Source organism: Chrysemys picta, chromosome 2, assembly GCF_011386835.1.
Source record: "Chrysemys picta bellii isolate R12L10 chromosome 2, ASM1138683v2, whole genome shotgun sequence".
Classification (NCBI taxonomy): Eukaryota; Metazoa; Chordata; order Testudines; family Emydidae; genus Chrysemys; species Chrysemys picta.
In genome coordinates, this window is record NC_088792.1 from 24034520 (window position 1) to 24061975 (window position 27456).

General features: G+C 42.8%; 1 protein-coding gene across 1 annotated transcript in view; it reads right to left on the bottom strand.

Annotated features, from left to right (window-relative positions):
* The window catches only part of VIPR2 (vasoactive intestinal peptide receptor 2), a 233988-nt gene extending 210070 nt beyond the window's left edge, over positions 1-23918 (bottom strand). The window contains exon 1 of the mRNA XM_065582780.1: positions 23813-23918. Coding sequence (XP_065438852.1) covers positions 23813-23821 — 9 coding nt within the window. The 5' untranslated portion in view covers positions 23822-23918. The remainder of the gene's footprint in view (positions 1-23812) is intronic.
* Between the last annotated feature and the right edge of the window lie 3538 nt (positions 23919-27456).

Genomic DNA, 27456 nt, shown 5'->3' on the forward strand with positions numbered 1-27456 from the left:
GGAGTACAGAAGTCGATTTTAAAAGCCCTTTAGGTCGACGGAACAGGGTTGGTTGTGTGGACGCGGTCATTTTTAAATCGACCTAATGCGGCTAAATTTAACCTAACCACGAAGTGTAGACCAGGCCTCTGACAAAGTTAAAGGGATAGTGCTGTATTCTTATGTCTACAACACTTCAGGATTCATAAACAAATTAGATGGGTACCTTTTAAAACATGACTCCAGAGCTACGGAAATATTCTTGTAGCTGCTTCCATATAAGCAGCACAATTAAAAGCTGTACAAAAATTGTATGATTTGCAAGCTAGTAATTTAAAGTTGGGCAATAAGCATTATGGATTTGTCCAAACATTGAAAAGCTGTCTAAAATTCCTTATTGCCTAGGCAGCCAACAGGTGTGCTAGTTGTGAATCTGCTTTTTGTGAGGTGGACAACTGTCCACCAAGAAGTGGACTGGGATCATAATTCAGTTGACATGTATACACCAGTAGTTTTCAACCAGAGGTCCGGGGTCCCCTGGGGGGCCATGAGCAGGTTTCAGCGGGGGATGCCAAGCAGAGCCAGGATTAGACTTCCTGGGGCCCATGCAGAAAGCCGAAGCCCCACCACGTGGGGCTGAAGTCCGAGGCCCTGAGCCCCACCAGCCAGGGCTAAAGCCAAAGCCTGAGCAATGTAGCTTTGTGGGAGCCCCTGTGGTATGGGGCTCCAGACAATTGTCCTGATTGCTACCCCCCGAATGCCAGCCCTGCCTTTTATATGTAGAAAACCAGTTATTATGGCACAGTTAGGCCTTGGAGTTTCTATAGCATGTTGGGGGGGGGTCTCAGAAAGATAAAGGTTGAGAACCTCTGGTATAGACCACTGAACAGTTGTGAAAATTCAGAGGCAGGGCCCTGAGAAAGTGAATGCCTACACTGTCCCCTCATGCCCTGTTTAATTTTTCTTTGAGGTGGTTTCATGAACACTCTAGCAATGCTTTTAGACTCGGATTTTCAAAGGTGCCATTCAGGGCTGGTTCTAGGATTTTTGCCGTCCCAAGCAGAAACAATTTTGGCCGCCCCCTCCCCCTGTTTTTTTCTTAGCCCACCTCCGGCCCCACCTCAGCTCCGCCCCTTCCCCAAATCCCCAACCCTGCCTCCTCCCCACAGGCTCTCAAGCCTAGGAGGGAGGGGGAGAAGCAGCACGTGCGCCGCGGCCACTCGGAGTCTCCCCCTCCCTCCCAGGTTTGAGAGCCTGGGAGGGAGGGTGAGCAGTGGTGCGCGAATCAGCTGTTTCGCACGCCGTGGCGCGCGAGCGGCAGCAGCGGAGGTGAGCTAGGGCTGCCGGGGCACATTTTTAGGGGCGGCATTCTGGCGCTGGCCATGCCGCCCCTAAAAATGTGCCGCCCCAAGCACCAGTTTGTTTTGCTGGTGCCTAGTGCTGGCCCTGGTGCCATTGGCTGCCTTTGAAAATCCCAGTATTCATCTTTATGGCTAGGAGAGAAGTGTGTGTGGAGAGTACATAAAGAACTAGATTGTGATCCCCTTACTCATGTTAAGTAGCTCCCTAATCTCCGAGCAGTCCCATTGATTTCACTGTGGTTTCTTGTGGAGCAAGGTACTACCTAACATCAGTAAGTGCCACAGTGTGGGTCAAAGAAGAGAAGCTCTTGCTTTATATCCTCATCTTGAAATCAGATAACTATTTGGCTTTCACACTACATTATGAGCTGTCTTCTCAAGTCTGTCTAGTGACATAGGACAGGCTGTGCTAGCCTAGTAAAATTCTTGCGAAGAGCAATAATTTATTTTTATGTCAATGGGCAATGCTGTATCTAAAAGCGAGTTAGGTAAAAATAACAAACCACATTTGATCTTGGATATCTCAGATATGTTATGAACTATAGTAGGCAGTGTAAGATAAAAGGTAATGAGTAGGAAGGAAGCACAGAGAACCCAATAAATCAATGAGAGCACTGCTGTGTGGCCCTCAGTTAGACCTGTCTAGCAATGGGGGTAAGGTCTAACATTATGGATTTGTCCAAACATCGAAAGGCTGTCTAAAATTCCTTATTGCCTAGGCAGCCAACAGGTGTGCTAGTTAGCTCTGTGCTTCATTTGCATGCTGGGAATTGCACTCTGGCTCAGGAGATGTGAGCTATTTGTACCCCTTTTTTTGCCCCTCTGTCTCCCTTTTTAACTGTCTAATTGTGAAAGCAAAGGGCCTGACTTCTGCTCAGGACTTTTGCTCGCACTTGAGCTGGAGAGAGACCAACTTGCTTTCCCTGCTTCTCAGCCCACAATAACTTGCAGTTCAGTGGCCACGTAGAAGAGGCCTGTGTTTTTGTAGTGGTAACTGAAAGTCCTAGGTTTTATCCCTGCTGCCAGCTGAAGTGGGTTAGTGGTGTATTGTTCATTTAGCCATGGATTTATTTCCCTATCCAAAGTCAGAGTAACTGTAGAATCTATTTACATTAGATTAACAACTCCAGTCTAAGTTTTACCTGTGACCACCATGAATGAAAAGTTTATGCTAACATATGATTCCCAAAGAATAAACGGGCAAAGGACTGCTCTTCCTGCTGATGAGTTCAGACTTTGCTATCAGATACATTTCATTTATGCACTTGTAACCATGAACTGGAGTTTGGCTTGTGTGAATGGCTCCTAATTACTGGCCCTGTCCACAGCATCCCAATTATGTGACTATTTTTAGTTGAGCTAATGAAAGATAATGGAACATGGGAAAATAAAGAATAGCCAAAAGAAGAAAGCACATCCACACAGCAGCTGAAAGCAAAACTGTATAGAGAATTTTAATCTATAGAATTGTTAAAGTTCTGTAAGGACAGAATAGAAAGCTTAACATATGAGCAAACACACTGAAGTCTTGTTGGTGAGTCTTTGGAGAAATAGTTAAATGTTACTTGGAGAGATTGGAGTTACAATAAGAGATGAGCCTTAATGGGCTGTATGCTCTTAATTCCTTACTCTTATTACCACTTTCTCAAAAAATAAATCCATGGGTTTCTTTGTGATCATCAAATCCAGGGCCACCCGGGGGGGGGGGGTGGAAGGGGGGAAGTGGGGCAATTGGCCCCGGGCCTCGCAGTGGCCCCCATGAAAATGTCGGAGGCTCCCCCCCGCCTCTGCCTCCGCCTTCCCCCATCCCCCAGCGCCTCAGCGCGCCGCGTCCAGGAACGGCCCTGGACAGCGCTGCAGCGGCATGGCCTGAGCTCCTCCCGCTCAGAGCCGCGTGGTAAGGGGCTGAGCGGCGGGAGCTCAGATCCCGTGGAGCCACGCCGCTGCAGCGCTGTCCAGGGCCGCTCCTGGATGCGGCAACTGAGGCTTGGGGGGGGGGGGGAGGCGGGAGTAAGCAGCATGGTAAGCCCCTCTGAGCAGGGCACCCCTCTGACCCCACCCCCCCATAGCCCTGACCCCAGCTCCGAGCCCAGCCCCTCTGAGCCGAGCAGCCCCCGACCCAGAGCCCAGCTCCCCACCCAGCCCTGGGCAACAGCAGCGCCACCCCTAGGCAGCGACAGCCCATTGGCACCAACCATCACCATCACCCAGCGACAGCCCATTATGTAATTGCAAATGTATACATACCATTAAAGTATTTAATGTTTTTAAATAATGTATTTAGTGTATTTTCAAATTATTAAAAAATAATTTTTAATGTATTTCACTGGTTATTTTTTACATTTCCAAATACATGTTACTATAGTATTGCAACTTTTTTTTATGGAAGGGGCCCCCAAAATTGCTTTGCCCCAGACCCCCTGAATCCTCTGGGCAGCCCTGATCAAATCAATGAAAAATGTACACACGTCAAGGTCAAACAAGGTCCCTTGTCAGTAGAACCTGTAATTTGACCACAAATGGTTTGGGCAATTTGAATTTGACTTGTGCTTCTGATTTCCTGATGCAGACTGGTAAAGAGGCAGATTGACTGCCATAAAGCACTGCGGTCTTTTTGTCTACAATTGTCAATTGTTAACAGCCTCTTGTAGTGTAAGAGCCCAGTAGAAAGAAAGGGTTTTAAACAACCATTTTGTTAACAGTCTTCTAGTGCTTTATGGTTTCATAATCAGACATCTATACCCAGTGGTGCTTTTGTCCAGTGCTTTTTGAAACTGCATGTGAGTGATGTGAAATCTATATGTGGGTGACTATCCTACACACCTTGCTGCTTTTGCCTGAAAAGAAACTTCTATGTAGCAGTTATTATGGGACTACAGCTTTAAAAGGCTTTAAAAAACAAGCATACTCTTAGCTAGTTTTTCCTAATGAGCTTCATTTTTCTGAATGTGGGTACTGGTCTTAGAATAAAACTTAAAAATAAACATATTCAAGCTTAACAAATATCTGCTGACGTACAGGGACAAATACTCTGCTTCTGTTACATCCATGTAACCCAAGCAAGTCAACGGAGTTGTATGGGTGTAACTAAGGGAAGAATTGGGTCCACAATATTTTTTTCCAAGTGTCTTCATCAGGTTCCATTCATACAGAAAAAAAATGGAACATAGGAATTGCCAGATCAGACTTGAGGTTCATCTAAGCCACTATCTCCAGATGCTTCAGGAAGGTGCACAAAACCCCACAGTGGACAATTATGAAATGCCTGGTTTCTGTCTATGGAAAGTTTTTTCCTAATCTCATCTGTTAGTGGTTGGTTTATACCCATCACGAGGAGAAGTTAGGGAAAATTTTCAAATGCAAGATTTACATGATTCAGGAGCCTAAGTTCCATGGACTCAGGACCCAAGGCACAGTAACTAGCTCTGAAGAGCTTGCATCCTAACTTAAGATAAGATACAACTTGTGGCCTATTCCAAAGCCCACTGAAGTCAATGGAAAGACTCTCATCAGACCCAGTGAACATAGAATCATAGAATCATAGAATATCAGGGTTGGAAGGGACCTCAAGAGGTCATCTAGTCCAACCCCCTGCTCAAAGCAGGACCAATTCCCAACTAAATCATCCCAGCCAGGGCTTTGTCAAGCCAGGCCTTAAAAACCTCCAAGGAAGGAGACTCCACCACCTCCCTAGGTAACGCATTCCAGTGTTTCACCACCCTCCTAGTGAAGTAGTTTTTCCTAATATCCAACCTGGACCTCCCCCACTGCAACTTGAGACCATTGCTCCTTGTTCTGTCATCTGCCACCACTGAGAACAGCCGAGCTCCATCCTCTTTGGAACCCCCCTTCAGGTAGTTGAAGGCTGCTATCAAATCCCCCCTCATTCTTCTCTTCTGGAGACTAAACAATGCCAGTTCCCTCAGCCTCTCCTCATAAGTCATGTGCTCCAGACCCCTAATCATTTTTGTTGCCCTCCGCTGGACTCTTTCCAATTTTTCCACATCCTTCGTGTAGTGTGGGGCCCAAAACTGGACACAGTATTCCAGATGAGGCCTCACCAATGTCGAATAAAGGGGAACGATCATGTTCCTCGATCTGCTGGCAATGCCCCTACTTATACAGCCCAAAATGCCGTTAGCCTTCTTGGCAACAAGAGCACACTGTTGACTCATATCCAGCTTCTCGTTCACTGTGACTCCTAGGTCCTTTTCTGCAGAACTGCTACCTAGCCATTCGGTCCCTAGTCTGTAGCAGTGCATGGGATTCTTCCATCCTAAGTGCAGGACTCTGCACTTGTCCTTGTTGAACCTCATCAGGTTTTTTTTGGCCCAATCCTCTAATTTGTCTAGGTCCCTCTGTATCCGATCCCTACCCTCTAGTGTATCTACCACGCCTCCTAGTTTAGTGTCATCTGCAAACTTGCTGAGAGTGCAGTCCACACCATCCTCCAGATCATTAATAAAGATATTAAACAAAACTGGCCCCAGGACCGACCCTTGGGGCACTCCGCTTGAAACCGGCTGCCAACTAGACATGGAGCCATTGATCACTACCCGTTGAGCCCGACGATCTAGCCAGCTTTCTATCCACCTTACAGTCCATTCATCCAGCCCATACTTCTTTAACTTGCCGGCAAGAATACTGTGGGAGACCGTATCAAAAGCTTTGCTAAAGTCAAGGAATAACACATCCACTGCTTTCCCCTCATCCACAGTGCCAGTTATCTCATCATAGAAGGCAATTAGGTTAGTCAGGCACGACTTCCCCTTCGTGAATCCATGCTGACTGTTCCTGATCACTTTCCTCTCCTCTAAATGTTTCATAATTGATTCCTTGAGGACCTGCTCCATGATTTTTCCAGGGACTGAGGTGAGGCTGACTGGCCTGTAGTTCCCCGGATCCTCCTTCTTCCCTTTTTTAAAGATGGGCACTACGTTAGCCTTTTTCCAGTCATCTCGGACCTCCCCCGATCGCCATGAGTTTTCAAAAATAATGGCTAATGGCTCTGCAATCTCACCTGCCAACTCCTTTAGCACCCTTGGATGCAGCGCATCCGGCCCCATGGACTTGTGCACGTCCAGTTTTTCTAAATAGTCCCGAACCACTTCTTTCTCCACAGAGGGCTGGTCACCTTCTCCCCATGCTGTACTGCCCAGTGCAGCAGTCTGGGAGCTGACCTTGTTCGTGAAGACAGAGGCAAAAAAATCATTGAGTCCATTAGCTTTTTCCACATCCTCGGTCACTAGGTTGCCTCCCTCATTCAGTAAGGGGCCCACACTTTCCTTGATTTTCTTCTTGTTGCTAACATACCTGAAGAAACCCTTCTTGTTACTCTTAACATCTCTTGCTAACTGCAACTCCAAGTGTGATTTGGCCTTCCTGATTTCACTCCTGCACGCCTGAGCAATATTTTTATACTCCTCCCTGGTCATTTGTCCAATCTTCCACTTCTTGTAAGCTTCTTTTTTGCGTTTAAGATCAGCAAGGATTTCACTGTTTAGCCAAGCTGGTCGCCTGCCATATTTACTATTCTTTCTACACATCGGGATGGTTTGTTCCTGCAACCGCAATAAGCATTCTTTAAAATACAGCCAGCTCTCCTGGACCCCTTTGCCCTTCATGTTATTCTCCCAGGGGATCCTGCCCATCTGTTCCCTGAGGGAGTCAAAGTCTGCTTTTCTGAAGTCCAGGGTCCGTATTCTGCTGCTCTCCTTTCTTCCTTGTGTCAGGATCCTGAACTCGACCATCTCATGGTCACTGCCTCCCAGGTTCCCACCCACTTTTGCTTCCCCTACTAATTCTTCCCTGTTTGTGAGCAGCAGGTCAAGAAAAGCTCTGCCCCTAGTTGGTTCCTCCAGCACTTGCACCAGGAAATTGTCCCCTACACTTTCCAAAAACTTCCTGGATTGTCTGTGCACTGCTGTATTGCTCTCCCAGCAGATATCAGGGTGATTAAAGTCTCCCATGAGAACCAGGGCCTGCGATCTAGCAACTTCTGCTAGTTGCCAGAAGAAAGCCTCGTCCACCTCATCCCCCTGGTCTGGTGGTCTATAGCAGACTCCAACCACGACATCACCCTTGTTGCTCACACTTCTCAGCTTTATCCAGAGACTCTCAGGTTTTTCTGCAATTTCATACCGGCGCTCTGAGCAGTCATACTCCTCTCTTACATACAACGCAACTCCCCCACCTTTTCTGCCCTGCCTGTCCTTCCTGAACAGTTTATATCCATCCATGACAGTACTCCAGTCATGTGAGTTATCCCACCAAGTCTCTGTTATTCCAACCGCATCATAGTTCCCTGACTGTGCCAGGACTTGTAGTTCTCCCTGCTTGTTTCCCAGGCTTCTTGCATTTGTATATAGGCACTTAAGATAACTCATCGATCGTCCCTCTTTCTCAGCATGAGACAGGAGTCCTCCCCTCTTGCGCTCTCCTGCTTGTGCTTCCTCCCAGGATCCCATTTCCCCACTTACCTCAGGGCTTTGGTCTCCTTCCCCCGGTGAACCTAGTTTAAAGCCCTCCTCACTAGGTTAGTGACAAACATAACAAACAATGAGGGAAGAGTGGGAAGGGAACAACACTAAGATAACTGTACTAAGAACATAGGTTTACATAAACTTATACGCACACAACTTGATGGTTTATAGTAATTCAAATGGTAAGTTTTCTCTGGGTTTTATTAAGCTATAAATAAATATCAGCCTCTGCCCAGCCATTAAATGTTAATTAGAGATGGACTCAACCTGAGGAGCCTGTATAGGAATCCAAACATTGTCAAAGACTGGAGCGTAGGGTAGGGCATATCTAATATTAATCAAAACTTACCTCCACTGTGTGGTGGGAGTTTGGGGAATTTGCCAGCTTAGGCAAAGTCTGAAGCATTTGTTGGGCAAAGTTTCTGGGCATAGAGAATTATTGTGGAAAAATATAATCCAAAGTAAATCCTAGCCCCTTGAGAACAGTGTCCATCATTAAACACAGGCTACTGGCACCAATTAAAGTTACCTTTAAAAGCCAGATCAGCAGGGCTGAAATAAAACATTAGCGCGGAGCACTGCTAATGCCTGTCAGGGAGGAGGGTGAGCCACCTGCCAGCAATTAATCCTTTGTGTGGAAAAATACAGCTGGAAGGCAATGACTGCACCTTGGTGTTTGCCACTTGGCTGATTTTCTACTAGGAGGGATGTTTATTTACATTTGAGTCTGGATGCCAGTTTGACATCAAAAAACCTGTCCTAGTAACTCCCTTTTCTGAAGGCCTATTATGGTCTTTTAATAAGGCTCTGGTGATTTGGCCTATCTATAGTGTCCCTAGCCTCTGCTGGAACTGCCCTTGATTCATCTCGCTGTTCTCTCACTGAGATGAAGCAGTCCTTCTAGAACTAAGTGATGGGCCTCCTGCTTCCAGAGGTTCTGGTTTTAGTGTAGTGGAGGAAGGACAGACTGACAGCAGCCAGCATGGAGAGGAGGATAAACCAAGAAACTTCAACAACAAAAATACTGCAGGGAAAATGGAGGGAAGTCATGAAGATGGAAAAAGAACCAGGTAGGAAAGAACTAGATTCAGTCCCTACAAAACATTCCCATTATAGCCACAAATTAAAGGGCTTTCCTTGAATAATTTCAGGGCAGTCTATGGAAATTCACTTCACAAAAGCCTTGGTAACAGCTAACTTGGCAGTACTCTTCCTGTGTCTACCTATGCTTAGAAACCTCTGAACTCTGCAACATACAGAACAGAGGCATTTCCCAAATCACAGTCCACATGACACCATATATGTGAGTTTTCTTCATGTTGCCATTGGAATTTCTCTTTCAAAACCCCTTTTTGTAAGGAAAACCTATGGAGCAAGCTGTCCTTATTGTCCTTAATCCAGGCAAATACTAGCCACTTTATACAGATAGGGAGCTGGATTATTGACTTCTCCCTTCCCATTGTTCCTTGTAGATGTTTCCAACTCTCATGACGCATTGGCTCTTTTGATGGACTTTGCCACCTATATGTTGCAGATCTCTAATTGCAAGACTATCCAGAGTTCATACATATTATTTCCACTTCAGCGCTGTACATATTTTTTTCTTCCTGGACTGGCTTCTTTGTGGATCATCTTGGGAAGCTCTAAGAACCCTTTACACAATTTCCTATCAGCAGGCTCTGGTCTCTCATTATTTCATAGCCCCTCCCTCTCATGTGGTATTTACAATGTCAGCTTGCAGAGTCTCTGTGAGATGCATCTACTGTTCCCTTGCCTCTTCATCCTCATTTTCCGACAGACTTCTGCCTCTCCCTCTTATCTCAATTCTTGTATCTTTCAGTATCCACAATGGCAAATCGCCTAAACCCTCCATTGCTCACCTCCTCTCTCTAACCGAATTTGACATTCCATTGTGGATCAGTTCCCCTTCTCACTGCCTTTCTATTGTTTTCTCTTATGTTCCTCCTTCTGACAGCCTTTTCCACCTTTACTCCACATATCTCTCTCTGTCTACTCCTAACCTCTCTACCCATCCTCCTTACCTCATTCTCATTCACCTACTGGCTTCTCTTGCTCTCTTTCTCATAGTCTCCCTACCTCTGAATTCAACCTGGCTCCTTTTTTCAGCCTTAAACTTACTTTCCTGTCCCAATTTTGAAAACTAATCCTTTGAACCCATATGCTTATCTATCTCCCTCCAACACTTTTCCTCTAGTTCATAGAATATGCTGTTACACTGACTTCCTCTCTTTTTTATATTCGTTGCAACTTCTGCTGTCTTCTTAATATTATCTTTAAAAGCCATCCTTTGCACCACATCCTGACTGATAAAACCTGTGTCTATGTCCTGCTCATCTCTTGTTTTTGCTTCTGCAATTTGCTCTTCCATTGCTTGCCCACTAAAAGTCAATGGAACTTAGGCTCTTAAGTGTCTACGTCAAGGAAATTGGACCCAAGTAATGCTGCTCAGCAATCTGAAAGTTCACACAGTGAAAAGAAGCATGTCTTGTATACACTGGGAATTTCTTTTGAAAAGGAAGTTTCTAACTACAGTTGGCATTCATGAGCCAAATATGGGTGTCTTGCTGAGAAGTGATATATTTGTTGTGACATTAACAGCATGGGAATCCAGTGTCAGACATATTAATCAGTTGCCATTGTCTTTTATTACCAATTCATAATGAATCAAAAGAAGTGGAGAAAGTTGATGTTTGATCTTTATATAATGTTTAAACATTAGCATTTTTCTCCTCAGTGTTGAGTAAAGATAACTATTTAGAGAGACAGTGTCAGGGTCAAGCTACTGAAATCTTTCAAGGGATGTGCATATGTTCCCATGCAATAGTAATAATAATTTTTAAAAAATCAAAAAGGGAGAGTTTATGCCTCAAAGATTTTCATTTAAGGAATGCACAAATGTTATTTTAAAATCTGACACTAGCTTCAAGACTGGGAATTGGGCATGGAGGCTTTAAAAAGCAAACAAAAAATAAAATAAAACAAACACTAGGCTGAAAGGGACAACAAAGTCTCAGAAAAATCCGGGAAGAATTTCAAACTTAAAATGAGATACAAATTTTTTAACTCGATATTTGCTTCAGTCCATAGAATGCTGCATCCTGCATATCCATATATATTAAATATCAAAGCTTTCATATTAAATTTGACCTTTGTGTTGTAAACTTTTTTATGCTAGGCATGAAATTGATTGTTTAAACCAAGTTTCAAGCTTCTATAGCTTCTATGGCCTGAGGGCTGCATCTAGGTATGGAAATTGTATGATGGGCCATGAATGCCCGGTGGGGGAGGGGGACTCTATGGGGTGCAGCATGGGAGACTCTGTAAGGGATGTTACCGAGGTGGGGGGAGGGGTGGGCTCTACAGGGGCGGTACCGCGGACTCCTAGGGGCCCTGCCGGCAGTGACACCAAGGCAGCCATAGCAGGCACTGCCATGGGCAGAGGAACCCTAGCTGAAATGGGTGTGGCCCCTGAGCAGTTTCGAGGCTCTCAAGGGTGGAGACTGAAAGGAGATTGGGCATGCTGCTGCATGGGGGGAAGAGGGGGCTGCTGTGTAGGGGTGGGGTTCCGATTCCAGAAACAGCATGGTGAAATTGCACCTGTGCAGTGTGGCTCTGCGCGTGCCGAAAGATGGTGGAATTGTGAGTCGGGGGCTGGGGAGTGCTGGGCGGGCGGAGCGGGGCAAGCCCTCGACCCCACTCCCCGGCACAAGCTTAAGGGCCGGATAAAAACGTCTGACAGGCTGGAAGCAGCCAGCGGGCTGTAGTTTGCCCACCCCTGTTCTATAGCAAAAGGATCTCAGAGGTAAACATATTTAAAACAAATCATGTTCCTTTTCAATAAACATCATTCATTCTGCTGACTGGAGAGAACCCTGCATTCATTTGTTAATATTAATTCTGCTAATGTTCCAGGAATCAACTAAACTAGTGCTGACTGTGTTAATAACATACACTGGTTGTGGAGAGCATGGGAGGTATCTGTATTATTTTTTAAGAATATTATGTGTATCTCACTTTACTTGCTTAATACTCTTCTGTCTGACTGCATGGGGTTAAACAAGAAGAAACAATTATGCCGAGAAAGCAGGAAGTAAAATGATGGTCAGAGATAAGACATCTCTGGGCAAACAACTTAGGGGACTTAAGGGAACAATGGCTAGGCCATTAATTGGAAAGATGCTGTTTCCTGGCACCTGGCAAAGTTACACAACTGGCTTGCTTAGGCTGAGGGCCTAAAATCAAAAGGGCACAAAATATGTTCAGAGGGTGGTTGGATGAGACAGCAGCCATGCGAGATATCTCTGAAGCAGCCAGCCATGCTTAAGTTTTGAGAGAATTGATAAACTTTAGATAAGAACCAGGAATTCAGACCTTTTATAGTTTTAGCCCTTTTCTCCGCTTGCTTTTGGATGAATAGACAATATATTTGTTTGGAAGGAGCTGTTCTGAGTCACTTTATTCAGCCACTGGTGACGGGCTCCCAGAAGGACGTTTCTTGCAGGTGCCAAATACAACTGGGCCAGTCATGCTAACACAGTTTAAAATAGGGCGGGGATCTGCCACCCGGGATCCAGTCTGAGAGTGGTAAAACCATCAGGTTGCACCCAGAGAGAGGTGCAGGTAGTGAAACCTGTCACCTAAGGGGTGTACTTGCAGCAGCTCCCACAAAAAGCAGCACAGAGACAAAGACTAGAAAGTATCAGGAAGGTAGCCATGTTTGTCTGTATCCACAAAAACAACGAGGAGTCCGGTAGCACCTTAAAGACTAACAAATTTATTTGGGCATAAGCTTTCGTGGGTAAAAGACCCACTTCTTCAGATGCATCAGCATCTAGAAAGGCACTTGAGAGGCAGACTAGAAAGGCAGTTGAGACTGCCTGCCTCGGCTGTTTTTGAGAGACACACACAGACTGGGGGGCTGGACCAGAAGCCCAATGGACAAGCCAGACAACTAACTGCAGGCCTCAGAGAGCCTGCACATGACTGGGACACAAGAGCTGAGCCTGGCAGGGACTGTGGTGACCAGAGAGTAAGGCAACTAGAGGTCAGGCTAGAGCAGACAGAGGGGATCCAACTCCTGAGTTGCTCTTTGCCACAGAGGCGTGAGAGATAGCAGTGCCCAGTAGGCCTCCCTGGCACCAAGAGACAGGCAGGGCTCGTGGCTGCCAGGGACTCACTGTGGCTGAAAGGAAGAATGGTCAGATTCCCGGCAAGGGACACCAGCCCTTCCCACCACGCTCCAAGTCTTCCACCCAGATAAGGCCTGTGGGGAGCCTTGAGGGAAGTGGGGTTCTCTCATTAGATTAACCTAGTTTATGGGGTTTTAGTGTGTGTTGCTTCTGGATACATTAATTACTCATTTATTGGATATCCTTGATTCCTTTGCCTGTTCTCTTCCTCTTCTTTTAATCTACCCCATCCTTTCTGGGAATCGTTGTTTATCATTATGTAACCCCCAAGGAGATGACCTAGATTCCTGGGGCTCTGAGTGCTAGTAACTCAGAGCACACTGTCCCTGGGGGAGGGGGAGCCAAGGAAGACTCAGAGTCTGCTCAGCAACCAATAGAGAGTGAGATGCCCTTCCCTAGGAACTCAGGAGAGGAAAGGAGCCATTTTGGAGCCGTCAGGAGCCCGCCGGGAAAAAGGCAGGACTGGCTTTGTGGGGAGCCCCAGGCCTGTATGCAGGGTTCCCCCTGAGACCTGGCCTTTGGGGACCTGAAAGCAAGATCCCTCAGCTTGGCCCTTTCCTGCTCCAAAGTGATTCCCAGTTTGTAGAACTTTGTTGGGGAAACTTCTCCCAGCCAGCCGAATTATCTCTCCAACTCTCTAGCCGAGATCAGTCACCACATGGCCAGCTCAGCTCAGAGCACTGTCTGAGCACTGAAGTAGGAGACTAAAGTTTGGATTTCAGTATAGTTTTGTAATCTGCACCTTGAGCCCTGCACCCCTTTTTAGTGAGAAGAAATCCTGGCACCGGAAGCAGCCTGACTCCTGCATGAAGAGGACACCTGCCAGCAGTGATTGTCAACCCCTCTGCAGGGACTTCAGAGTCCAGAGCCACCTCTGAACCTGATGATAATTCATGGAGTTTGTGAGTGCATCATCTTTTAATTAACTAGTCAGAGAAATTGTTTGGGTGACCCCTTACTCTCTGAACTGTGCCTCAGGCCAGGGGATAAGGGTTTGGGGAATTTATTATCTGCTGCCTATTAAATCTGCAGAGGGACTTACCATCTTATCCCACTTGTGAGTCTCTTGAGCAGTCAGCCACATTGCTAACTGCTGCACAGAAGATATCGTGGTAACAGGTCACCTTCAAAAGGACCCCTTCAAAATACACGTACCAACAGGACACTAATTTGATGTTTACTGTGTCAGATCATGTGACTGAGGAAATTCATGGGTGTTATCAGCATGAGCACCGGTGACACTGAGAATAGTATTTTACCCTCTTATGTTATATTTATCTCCTGTTTAATATAATTACTGTGTTGAATATACTGCATGTGTTTGTGTTATTTCTTGGAAGTCTTCAACTCTCTGGCAAGTAAGTGGGGATTACCCTGTAATTAGAATTTTCCTCCCAAGCTGCCCTAGTGATCCTGCCAGGAAGAAGCAAAGGGGGTGGAGGCACCTCCAAATAAATTCATATGAGAAGAAAAAGAAGTTACACCCTGCAGGATCCAGAAGAACCCAGGCCTGTCCATCAAAACCCGTAAGGAGATGGGCACTAAAGGAGGTAACCAGGTGGATAGGGGGTGCTACAATTATTTTTTGGTCCTTGATTCCCTGTTGTTATAAACAGCAATATCCTAGAGGCCATAAGGGTTATTATTATGCACCTAGTGACTGGCTGGAGGCACCATATACACAAAGAATCCAGGGTCTACTGATCCTAGTGTGGGTCACTGAGCCTCTGAGGAGGGAGGAATAAGGGTGTCTACCACCCTTGGGGAGCAGGTATGCCCTAGAAGGGGAGCTAAAGGTATTAAATCATATCCTCATGCTGGATGTATCCAGTTTCCATCTTACTGATCACAGAAGTAACATGAACTTGTCTCTCTTTAAATCCTTCTTATCGATTTTCCTTTGCCATGAAATATAAATTATTGATAGACCACACACCCCCCAGGCCTTCTGTCACAACTACACGTGTCCCTTTTAGCTAACTATTAAGAACAACATAAGAACATAAGAATGGCCGTACTGGGTCAGACCAAAGGTCCATCTAGCCCAGTATCCTGTCTACTGACAGTGGCCAATGCCAGGTGCCCCAGAGGGAGTGAACGCAACAGGCAATGATCAAGTGATCTCCCTCCTGCCATCCATCTCCACCCTCTGACAAACAGAGGCTAGGGACACCCACCCTGGCTAATATCCTTACCCATCCTGGCTCATATCCATTAACAGACTTAACCTCCATGAATTTATCCAGTTCTCTTTTAAATGCTGTTATAGTCCTAGCCTTCACAACCTCCCTAGGCAAGGAGTTCCACAAGTTGACTGTGCGCTGTGTGAAGAAGAACTTCCTTTTATTTGTTTTAAACCTGCTGCCCATTAATTTCATTTGGTGACCCCTAGTTCTTGTATTATGGAAACAAGTAAATAACTTTTCCTTATTTACTTTCTCTACATCACTAATGATTTTATATACCTCTATCATATCCCCCCCTTAGTCTCCTCTTTTCCAAGCTGAAAAGTCCTAGCCTCTTTAATCTCTCCTCATATGGGACCTATTCCAAACCCCTAATCATTTTAGTTGCCCTTCTCTGAACCTTTTCTAATGCCAGTATATCTTTTTTGAGATGAGGAGACCACATCTGTACGCAGTATTCAAGATGTGGGCGTAACATGGATTTATATAAGGGCATTAAGATACTCTCCATCTTATTTTCTATCCCCTTTTTAATGATTCCTAACATCCTGTTTGCTTTTTTGACCGCTGCTGCACACTGCGTGGATGACTTCAGAGAACTATCCACAATGACTCAAAAATCTTTTTTCCTGATTCGTTGTAGCTAAATTAGCCCCCATCATATTGTATATATAGTTGGGGTTATTTCTTCCAATGTGCATTACTTTATATTTATTCACATTAAATTTCATTTGCCATTTTGTTGCCCGATCACTTAGTTTTGTGTTCTTCAGTCTACTTTGGTGTCAACTATCTTGAGCAGTGTTTACCAGACCATAGTCAGACTGATCTAATAGCAGAGTCCCACTAATTATGGCGAGACTCACTGGGACTGTGACACACAGCACCACCACAGTACTGCTAACCCCAAGCATTCAAAACTCATGAGTCAGGATGCAAAAAATCATGAGACTTATTCTTTTTAAAAAAGTTTTGGTTCATTTTATTTGCCTTTTTGTTAAGATGTACACATTTCAAGTTTTGCTCCATGATTAGGGGGGATAGATAAGGGTTTTTTTCAGGGCTGGCCTTACCATGAGGCAAACTGAGGAGGCCGTCTCTGATACCAGATTGTGGGGGGGGGGTGCCACTAGGACCCAGAGTGTAGAAAATTGTGTCTGCTGCTGGTGCATATATATTCTCTCTGCTCTAGATGCACAGAGATGGTGGAGTGCTGTGCTGGAGGAAGGAGGGCACAAGAGACATAATAGGCAGGCAGGAGAAAAGGTGAGAGGGAATAACAAAAACCACAGGAGCAGCAGGGAGAGAGAGGAGGAGGTGCCTTTTATGTACTGCTCTAGCACCCCCAGGAGCCTGGACTGATTAACACCAGCTTCTCATGGAGCTTCCTGTTTCCTGCCGCTTCCCTGAACCCACTTGAGGAGAACAGGCAGTCAACTGAAGTAGTAGGAGCCAGTTAAGCCCTTAAAATGCTGATATATTCCCTCACTCAGGCCCTGCTACCAGCCTGCTTATTTTTCCCCTTCAGTTGAGTGTTGAGAGCCACTATACCTGGCACAGAACAGCAGTCATGAGTGAAAGAAGAAAACGCCCCTCTGGGGCAGCATTCAGAAAAATTAAGAAAGCAAAGGAAGTTTTTCTATCTAAGCAGGAAGGAGCTCTCCTGAGATACATAGACACAAATGTTCACAGTGAGCCTTCCGGCCCCAGTGGGGATGTGAGTGGTGAGGAGATGCCTGATCTTCCAGTTAGTCAGAGTGCAGGTGACCTGGCAGCTACTGCAGCATCCATATCTCCATCTCAAATGGATGTAACCATGCACATTTCTGAAGAAAAGTGTAGATCAGAGAAGAGTGTGGTAGAGGCGCAAGAAACAGCTGCTGCTGAGTTTAGTTCCTTAAATCTACATGATCCAGGACTGTGGACCCACTTGAGCAGTAGCAACAAAAATCTCTTGGTAACAACAAAAATCTCCTCTCCCTGCTCACCATGCTTATAAGAGTCAAGCGAGGCAACCCACAAAAACTGAGACAGAGAAAACAGTTTTCTCCCCTCGTTTACATCTGGGCCAGATTATCTCACTGCTGCACTCTTGGTTCTCTTGATGGCAGCTAATAGAGGTTCTTAGGGGAAGGAAAATGTCCCTTTCCTCATTTCAGGGAAGAAGTGCAACCATTTAACTGCCAAGAATTTAAGCACCTAGGCAATGTCCAAGGCACTATACCAAGATACTCCAAATAAAGCAATAAAAAACACAATGCATTATACCCACTCCACTCTCTGCAAGCATGGTCCTGCTGGCAGCAGAAGTGATGTGGCTCCATTGTGCAAGAGAGGCAGGTTTTGATAGTACTGTGTTATGGAGTAGACACAACAGTATACATGGAGGAGGGGCAGGTTGTTACAGTACTGCTACTCCTATCCTCCTCTTTGTCACACACCATACTCCCATGCTGCTCTTTGTCTTCATAGAGGGGAGTATTAGATTGCAGGGTCTTCTGAAGCCTCACACTGCAGTAGGGATCATGGAGTGGTTTGGCAGCTGCTCTACAGGCTGAGGATTCCTTCCCACTGGTCTCATGGAATGGAAACCCGGTGGGAACAGCTTTTCTCAACAAAGGTCTAAGTCTATGCAAAATTAGAGTATTCAGGCTGTGCACAAGATAGGAGAGTTTGAGCCATGCAGTGGAAATGCTAGTGTTTGTCTGCTGGGTGTTTCATTGGCTTCAACTTCTAGCCAAATTACAAGATACAATGGCTGGAAGTTGAAGCTTGACAAATTCAGACTGGAAATAAAGCACTCGTTTTTAACACTGAAACACTTTACCAAAGCTCTTTGTGGATTCTCCACCACTGGCCATTTTTAAATCAAGAGCAAATATTTTTTAAAGATATGCACAACTTCCAAAAGAATTATTTTGCAGACACTCTATGGCCAGCATTATACAAAAAGTCAGACTAGATGATCCCAATGATCCCTTCTGGCTTGGAATCTGTGAATTATCTTTGTGAAATTGATTAAACAAACCTACCTCCCCAGGTAAGTGTATAACCTTTTTCATTCTTTATTAAGGGTGTCTGGGTAGTGCTTACTGAGAAGTGTTTTAATTGTACTGACATTTGTGTTTCAGATTCCAAAACAATGTGATTTTAAATGTAGAAACTTTTACAATTTCTGGAATATGCAGTGAATATGCATTTCAAAATGCCACAGTTAGAATGTGATCATTCTTAGGCTCAGTCAGGCTAAAGAATATAACAGCTGCTTGAAGACTTAAGAGTTGTTAAGAGTACATGGGGCTATAATTACTTTTTATTTAATAAAATGGTCAGGACAGAGATTAACTTTCTTCTGCACAATACCTATTTTCATTTCAGTTAAAAGGAAAACAACAAGCTCTATGGTAAAGGAAATGAAAGGTTTTTAAAGGCCCAATCCTGCAAATAATGCTTATTATTGTTTGATGGACCAGGCCCTCATTTTGCTGTAGCTCCTGTTAGTGCCACGGTATATCTTGTTGAAATGATCGTGTCATTTTCTTACAGTGATACTAAATTATAGCTATTATGCTTCATCTCCCACAGACTCAGTTCTTTCGCTTTCCACCTTTCTCCCCTGCCAGAACTATCCTGTCACAAGCACTTGGGCTATACCAGCACTTCATCCCCAAGCCTGAAATATTTTCTGAAAAATCAGCACCAGGCAGTAAAGGTGTTTGGTTCATATTCTGTAGCTCAGCTGAGTTTTGCTACTATGATCTTAGGGGGAAAAACAAACAAAGGTTTTCCAGTTAGACTCCACAGTTCATGTGGCTGTCATGTCCAGAGCCAAAAATATCAGGTTTAAAACAGTCTATAGTGAATAATTATGCATTAAAGAACTCTCATTTTTTGCGGTTCATAATAAACTCAGGTTCTAATTCTGATTGCATATGTACTGCTGTAAATCCATTGACTTTATCTGAAATAATCAGTTACTCCTGATTTACACTAGTGTAAGGTGAAAAGAAAAACAGTATTTTTACTATATAAAATGTTAGTTGAAAAAAGCATATTTTGCAGAAAAAAATACTGACTTTAGCCAAGTATAATGTAGGTGTATTACTCATTATCACATGATGAGCATAATTGTTTTCCTGTGAGAAAGCATTCTAATTTATCATAAGAATTGCAGATATGAACACTTTATTTCATTGACAGTGTTTATTATACAATATGAAGAGAAAAATCAGGCTGATACATGGCTCTGATGAATCTTCCTGTCGAGTAAAACATGATCTAGCAGCAGGATGGAATGATGGATGCATCAACACAATATGCACAGTTGCTCATGTGACAATCCAGGGGAAGCCTGCCAGGACCAAAGATTCTCAGGAGTCAAAATCTCTGGTGCAAACCACCAAAGAAGAGTTATTTACAAAGGAATCCACAATCAAACAGGACGATGAGTGAAAAATCATCACACACAAAAAAGGATAACACAAGAAATACAAAGAAATGGGAAATAAGCCAAATAAACAGTCTTGAAACTAACAAAGACCAATGTTTCCAGCCAGGAAACCATAAGAATCGCAGTATATTACTTAATTATTGCTTCACTGTTAATTATATTAACAACTGTTAAAAGAATGTTAAGATTCCAAAGTCAAGCAGTCAAAAATTAAGAAATGCCAGAATTAAGGTTGCCTTTGCAACCTGAATTTGTCCCCCTGTCCATATGCATTATGACAGTCTTTAATTACTTGATCACATACTTTTTTCGTCAAGACCCTGTCACATTCAGGATGTGCTCTGGGAATGAATCCGGTCTTTTCTGAGAGCTGGGTAGTTAAATGCACCAATCAGTGTTTTGCTAGCACTGTTTAAAATTGGTACCTCACTACGCTATGCTGTATGCCTCTATTCCAGCAACCTCTACAGTTCCAACTTAAATCTGAGGCTATCCTGGAATTCAAGGATCCCCCAGTGAATATCTAGTGTTTGCACTTGACCAAAAGGTGTCTTGGGGTCAAACATCCAGTCCTAAGGTCCCAGATAAGAGTGGCTTGTTTATCAGATTACAGTGCACAAGAGGATTTTGTGATAAAACCCGGGGAACCAGTCTGTTGTGATACTGTTTTTACAGTTCTTACCCATCTTCGCTTGTAACAAGTATAATCTATAAAGGACTATTGCTTCACTATATATCAAATGTAAGAGCAATCCCTCACTCTCTTTGGAAGGTGTTAAAATTAGTGGCAGATGAACATCAAAAGGTTTAAATGTGTCAATAAGAATCCTTAACTTTTGGATACTTATTCAAACATTATCTGAACCATCAGGAACTCTTGGGAGTGCAAAATCCAGCTGAATATTTAAAGATAACTTTTCACAAGTTTGAGCCATTCCCAATTCCAGTAGGGCTATAATCAGGAAGTACATTAGTGCCCACCACAATGAAAAGTATATGTTACAATATTTTTATTTTTAATATTTTTCCAAAACTAGAGCTTTAACTGACATTTGTATCCAATTCTAGGTGACAGCTCATAAAAGTTCTTATTTCACCTGGACACTCCTAAAATCTACTTTTGTATCTCCATTACACTAGTAAGATTGCGTTAATGAAATCTATGCTCTTTATAAATTGATTAGAGTATCCAGACTGCAGCTGCCAGATTGATAACATGGATTCCATCCCAACAGTAGATCACTCCAACCCTGCGTTGTACCATCCTGGCTGCTTAAAAAGCATTTTAAAAGGCTGGATTACTTATCCAGATCTCCCTGTTCCTAGGCATTCTTCATCCTACAGGGTTTAGTTGAGGAAATAGAAATGGGCCAGAACAAGAATCCTAGACCTGGGTTCAAATCAAGTTCCCAGCTCAGTTGTCTCTCTCCAAATGGGAACTCCAAATACAAACACTCCCACTGGGAAAGTTTGCATGAGATTTGAATTTTGACACTCCTATCTCCCCCAACTCCACAAGCTCAGGAGTGTCCAGATCTTGGTTTTTGTTCAGACCAATTCCTTCCTAACTTACTCTTTAGATGTTACATTTTTACTGTCTTTTATGATTTACAAATTTATGTTCCTTGCTATTTCACTTTCAGCTAGGGATTTGTTTGTTCAAGAAATGACCTCCCTTTTAAAATTGACATCTGTATTTGAAAAATCATATTCAAAGACCTTTTCTTAGATGGAGTTCCATAATTTTACATCTCGCTATATTGTCTTTCTGGAGTCTTTTTTAATTTTAGTCAATTAATTCATTTTTGGAGGGTGTTTGTATAAATTGTAAACTAAACCTAAAGTGAGGTAATTATTGCATAATACGTTTAAAAACATTAATTAAAATTGTAAGTATCTTATTGTTTTAAATACATATTATCTGGATTTTAACACAGTGAAACTAGTTGAACTAAAGCATTGGCATTATAGGCCCATACCTGGGGCAACAGCTCCTTTAGTGAGGTGATTATATCTGAATCTCAGCTTTCACTGTTAAAACAAATTAAGTTGCTAACTCCCAGTCAGAACTGCAAAGCAAAGCTTGAAGAATGTAAGTGAAGATGATGTCTGCCTGAGTTTGCAGCCAGAGTGAAACAATAGCTCTGAAGGTGAGAACTTTCCATTCATGTTTGTGAGGTGATTAAATACTACATTGTTGAAGGCCATATCAGCACCTAGACAGATCTATAAAAGGGGGACAATAACATTTCTCTACCTCAAGATGAGAATAAATTCTTTGTTTTTGAGGTACTCAGCACTACACTGATGGGACCATATAAGCATAGGTATCATCTATCCATGCTGTAATTGTAGAATCACAGAAATGTTGGGCTGGAAGTAAACTCAAAAGATCATCTTGTCCAGCATCCTGCTCTGAGGCAGGATTAAGTATTCCTAGACCTACTCTTATTTTAATTATGTTAAATTTTTGTACTTTTATGAGTTCTGGGCTACAACTCAATTGTAATTAACAACATTTTTCTTCCACTTGAGTGTGTTCTTCTAAGCAAAAATTGGGTAAAGGGCAAGAGAGGAGCATAATTGCAGAGATGGCGGGCCTGATTCTGGCTTCACTCACACTTGTATAACTTCACTGACTTCTAGCAATTAGTACCTATTTTATACTGGTACTTGCCTTTCTAATTTAGTTATCAAATAAACTCACTTTTAAGTTATTAGCATGGGAGAAAAGTATGTCAGACAAGATCCAGTCCTAGTTCTTCAGTGGTCAGATGACTCAAACAGCTGAACATTTGGGATGTAAACAAATCTATGTTCCAGAATGGTCTGCCGTAAGGACTGTATTTAATAAAGATTGTTATCCAGTTTAGATAATAAATATAGTTCCTCTCTAGAGATCTCTGCAATCGGTTGTTCCATTTGGGAATATCCAGCTAAACAGTAACTGTCGTGATGAAAATTCTGTACTCCCTCACACTCTACACAGGAACCCTGGACTACGTACTTCTGATTGCAAAAGAGTGTTAACCAGGGCAGAATGCAGCCCTGTCTGTTGAGTTAGTCTGTTAGAAGTTATGTACCCTGGATGTGTTGTACTGTGCGAATGAAACAAATGTTGTTTATTCTAAGTTACTTTACTTCGTTTTGAGAACACATTGGCCAAGTTAAGAGTTCTCAGGCATGTTCCACATACACCATAAATATTAGAATAAAAGAAAACAAACATTAAGAGGAATTTCTGACCTGCCAGTAACACTGTGAAGCACATAAGCGGTGAAATCATTGATTTATTTGTAGGAGGAAGCCAAAGAAATTTCCCTTCTCTAAACTATCTGTCCTCTGGCTCTACTCATTCAATCTCTTCCCAGCAAAGAGATCTGCTTTATCCTCTTCTCTATATAGTTTTCTAGGCTTTTTATTGCTATTTTTATTGTTTTATTGCCATTTATTATTAATGTCAATGATTTGATACTATTCCGGCACCTTTTATCCTGAAGGATTCTAAATCACTTTGCAAACAGAAATACAAACTATAAACAGGGATTACGTCATTAACCCTTCAAATGCAGCCTCCTCTGAGGCTGTTTGCTATTCACTCTCCTGTATAAGAATATGGAAAGTAAGTTTTTATTTTGATCTTGCAAGTTTGTTTCCACCACAAAGTTTTTCAACCTCAACATTAAAGCTCTTTATACAAACAGAAAAGTGTTTCAATCTATAAAAATGAAATTAATGTGTACAACAGCCACATCATATGTAGATGCACCTCTGCTGGATGTTATGACGTTACCAGCATTTAACAATTTATTGGACATTCACAATGCTTTGCAATTTTCAATCAGAATCAGTTCACGCCTAAGTTCTCATTCCTAAGCAATGCAGAATGCCCACATTTTTACCACATCAGTCATTCTATCAAACTAGTCATTTGTTCCCATGACAAACTCTGTCATTTCTGTCAAGTAACCATTTCACTCGGACTTTTGACAAAATGAATAAAAACTTTCAGGCAGTTATACAAATGACTGAAAACTGCATCATGATTCTAGACAGATTGTACCTGGAAAAATATCTTTTAAAACAGAATTAGTCAGACGAGATGATAATGTATCTCATGTGGTGAAACTGAGTGGAAGCTTACCTTTATCATGTCTTTGGTCTTCAGTTCTCCTCTGATGCCGCCTTCTTTTCACACCAGAGTCTCCTCTTGCATGACTGCAGGACAGCATGTGCAATCTCGTTTTTCCTTGCCATGATTGCAGGGGGGTTGGCAGAGCAGCAGATGCCTTGCATTCTGGATACTAGCTATCGCCTGTCACCTTGGTGTGAGGGGTTGGATCACAGAAACCCCCTTGGGAGCTGTCAACTGATGTGCCAAGACTACCTCTGCTCCTGTTTTCCCTGCCAGCTCAGGACTCCAGCACCCTGTCTTGCTGAGACAGACACTCCAGTGTGCTCCAACAAAGACTCAGGGTCTGAATTACTTGCCCCAAACCTGAAGGTTTACCTGAAAACAGGTCACAGAAGTGTGCTTGTCTTTAGCACTCAGATGCCCAACTCCCAATGGGGTCTAAACCCAAATAAATCCATTTTACCCTGTATAAAGCTTATGCAGGGTAAACTCATAAATTGTTTGCCCTCTATAACACTGATACAGAGATATGCACAGTTGTTTGCTCCCCCAGGTATTAATAGATACTCTGAGTTAATTAATAAGTAAAAGGTGATTTTATGAAATACAGAAAGTAGGATTTAAGTGGTTCCAAGTAGTAACAGACAGAACAAAGTAAGTCACCAAACAAAATAAAATAAAATGCGTAAATCTATGTCTAATCAAACTGAATACAGATAATCTCACCCTCAGAGATGCTTTAGTAATTTTTTTCCTCAGACTAGACACCTTCCAGGCCTGGGCACAATTCTTTCCCCTGGTACAGCTCTTGTTCCAGCTCAGGTGGTTGCTAGGGGATTCTTCATGATGGCGCTCTCCTCTCTTTGTTCTGTTCCACCCCTTTATATATCTTTTGCATAAGGCCGGAACCCTTTGTCCCTCTGGGTTTCCACTCCCCCTCTCACTGGAAAAGCACCAGGTTAAAGATGGATTCCAGCTCAGGTGACATGATCACATGTCACTGCAAGACTTCATTACCCACTTGCCAGCACACACATATACAGGAAGACTCACAGGTAAACACAGCCATCTACAGACAAGGGTCCTGGTTAATGGGAGTCATCAAGATTCCAAACCACCATTAATGGCCCACACTTTGCATAATTACATAGGCCCTCAGAGTTATATTTCATATTTCTATTTCAAATACAAGAGTGGTACATTTATACAAATAGGATGATCACAGTCAGTAGATTATAAGCTTTGTAATGATACCTTACAAGAGACCTTTTGCATGAAGCATATTCCAGTTACATTATATTCACTCATTACCATATTTTTATAAAACCATATAGACTGCACAACGTCACACTTGGTATCTAAACACCATACAAAATTATGAAGAAACAAAAGAGTTCAGAACCAAAGAGTTCTCTCCATTCTCCTGGGTGACGGGGTGTGTAAATTTTATAGGTAAATGGATTTATAGTTATAAATTTATTTTTATGCTCTGATCATAGAAAAAGGCTTTACTGAAAAGGTATGTATTAAACTTTTATTTGAAAACATTCAGTCTGATCTCTTCCAGAAGAGAGTACCGTACCTGGAATCTCAATACCTGATAGCCTGACCCTGAGTCTTTACAGCTGCCTTAATTCTAGGGAGTATAAGTTTCTAGGAGGGTGAAGTCTCTGTGGTAGCCAGGTACTGTTAAAATGTACCTCAAAGATGAAGAGCAGGACTTTGAGCTCTGTTTTGAAGTAAATATCCAATGGAAGTTGCAGAGTTCAAGTGAGACTTGTTCTTTATTGCTTATGGGGCAGCTGCTTGTGTCTTCTTGTGGCAGCTGGGTTCAGTCCCAAGTAGCTGATTATATTGGCTACATTTTCTTTTTCTCCCCTACTATCCTAGTCATAGGGATCTCCAGTAATGATGCATTTTATCTCCCCAGGCTTCAAGAGACCATCAGAAAGATGTCTGTTCAGCACCCATAGCTCTGAAGCATCTGGAACTGGGAGGCAGAATACTGGTTTAGATGAATCATTGGATTTTTCCAGTGTGACTAGGATAAAACTCAGTGTGAAAACTCAGTACTATAATTCCTTGCTGTTTGGATAGGTATACAGTGTTTGGTTTCTTTTTCAAATATCAAGGTTTTCATACAATGAAAGGTTAGTTTTCATAAAAATAATAACTGTCCGGGACAATCTCTGAAGAAGGAAGAAAATGATATATTGAATATTTTTAGTGACTTTCAGAAAAAAGGCTGCTGGGACAAAAACTGGACTTAAAATGCTGAATGTATTAGTTCAGCAGAAAAGACAAGACTGAAACTCAGCTCTTTGAGCATATGCCAGATGCACAGAAATAAAATAAAATCACTAACTGAGCATCTTAGGCAACACCAAAAGAATTCTCTCAGTCTCTCTAAACTACTTAACTCCTGTAAAAAAGTGGCAATGTCTTAGTTTAGTTGGTATCAACAGGATATATAGACTGTTTTTCTCTGACATCTGAAGTGCATTTACAAGCATCTTCGAAGGACAGATACAGTACAAATATGTTGCTACATAGCTAGAAATATTATACGAAAATAAGGCCCAAGATCTCCTGACTGAATTCATCATGACTATTTCTTAGAAATTCAGCAGTGTCATAGAATTTCAAATGTAATACTCTCAAGGATTCAGGGCTGTTGATTTAGAGCCTAGAAGTCCAAGTCAGTGTTCAGAGAAATTTCAATTTAGCTTCCAGGGTTATAGAATGTTGTGATTAAAGTATGAATTCAGACTAAGGAGTTCTACAGCTGCAGCCGCTTACATCTCTAGAAAGGATGCAGGACCTACAGCGGCTACACATCCTAGCATGCCATGCTCGATCTTGATCCCTTGATCCTGGAATCCTCTCGTGCAATGAGGGATGATTGCATATTGGAGTCTATAACTTCAAGGGGTTTATACCTCCATATTAAAAATGAGAGTGGCTGCAACTTTGTAAATTTTACCCAATTCAGTGAAAGCTCGCAGGCTACTGATAAATTGCCAGTGCAGCTGTCAGCTGGGTGGTGTGTATTTCCCTTATATAGGATGTCAATAATCAACATTCAGTTCTACATTACTGGGCAGATTTTCAAAAGCACAGAACATTTCCTATTAAAGTAAATTATTTAGCTATCTAAATATGGATTTTGGAGCCTATTTTTGAGCACCTAATTTTGAAAATACTGGCCTACATAAGTAATGGTATATTTCCCTGCCCTTTCTAACTAACTTGGAATAGAGCTATGTGGCTGACTAATGTATAGCTAAAATGAAAAACTATTCTGTGAAGACTGGAAACTTTTCATACCTGAAAGTTGTCCATGTTTCCATTCAAAGGGTTTAGTTTTAATCCACGGTGAACTCCTTTGAAGGTTATATCATATGATGCTGAAGCTATGACGAAGTAGAATACTATGAATAAAAGAGGTGTCCTACATTAGCTGAACTCTTAACACCGTGAAAGTTGAAGCCAGCTTTCATAGAGAACTATACAAAAGGAAAGTTAGGCCACTTATCCTTCACTGTTTATTTTCAAACCTACATGCAATTTGTTGAATAGTGAACTGTAGTTTGCAATGAGAACTTCAGATAATCAAGGAAGGTTCAAGATAAGGGCAGTTTGTCCATTCAGCT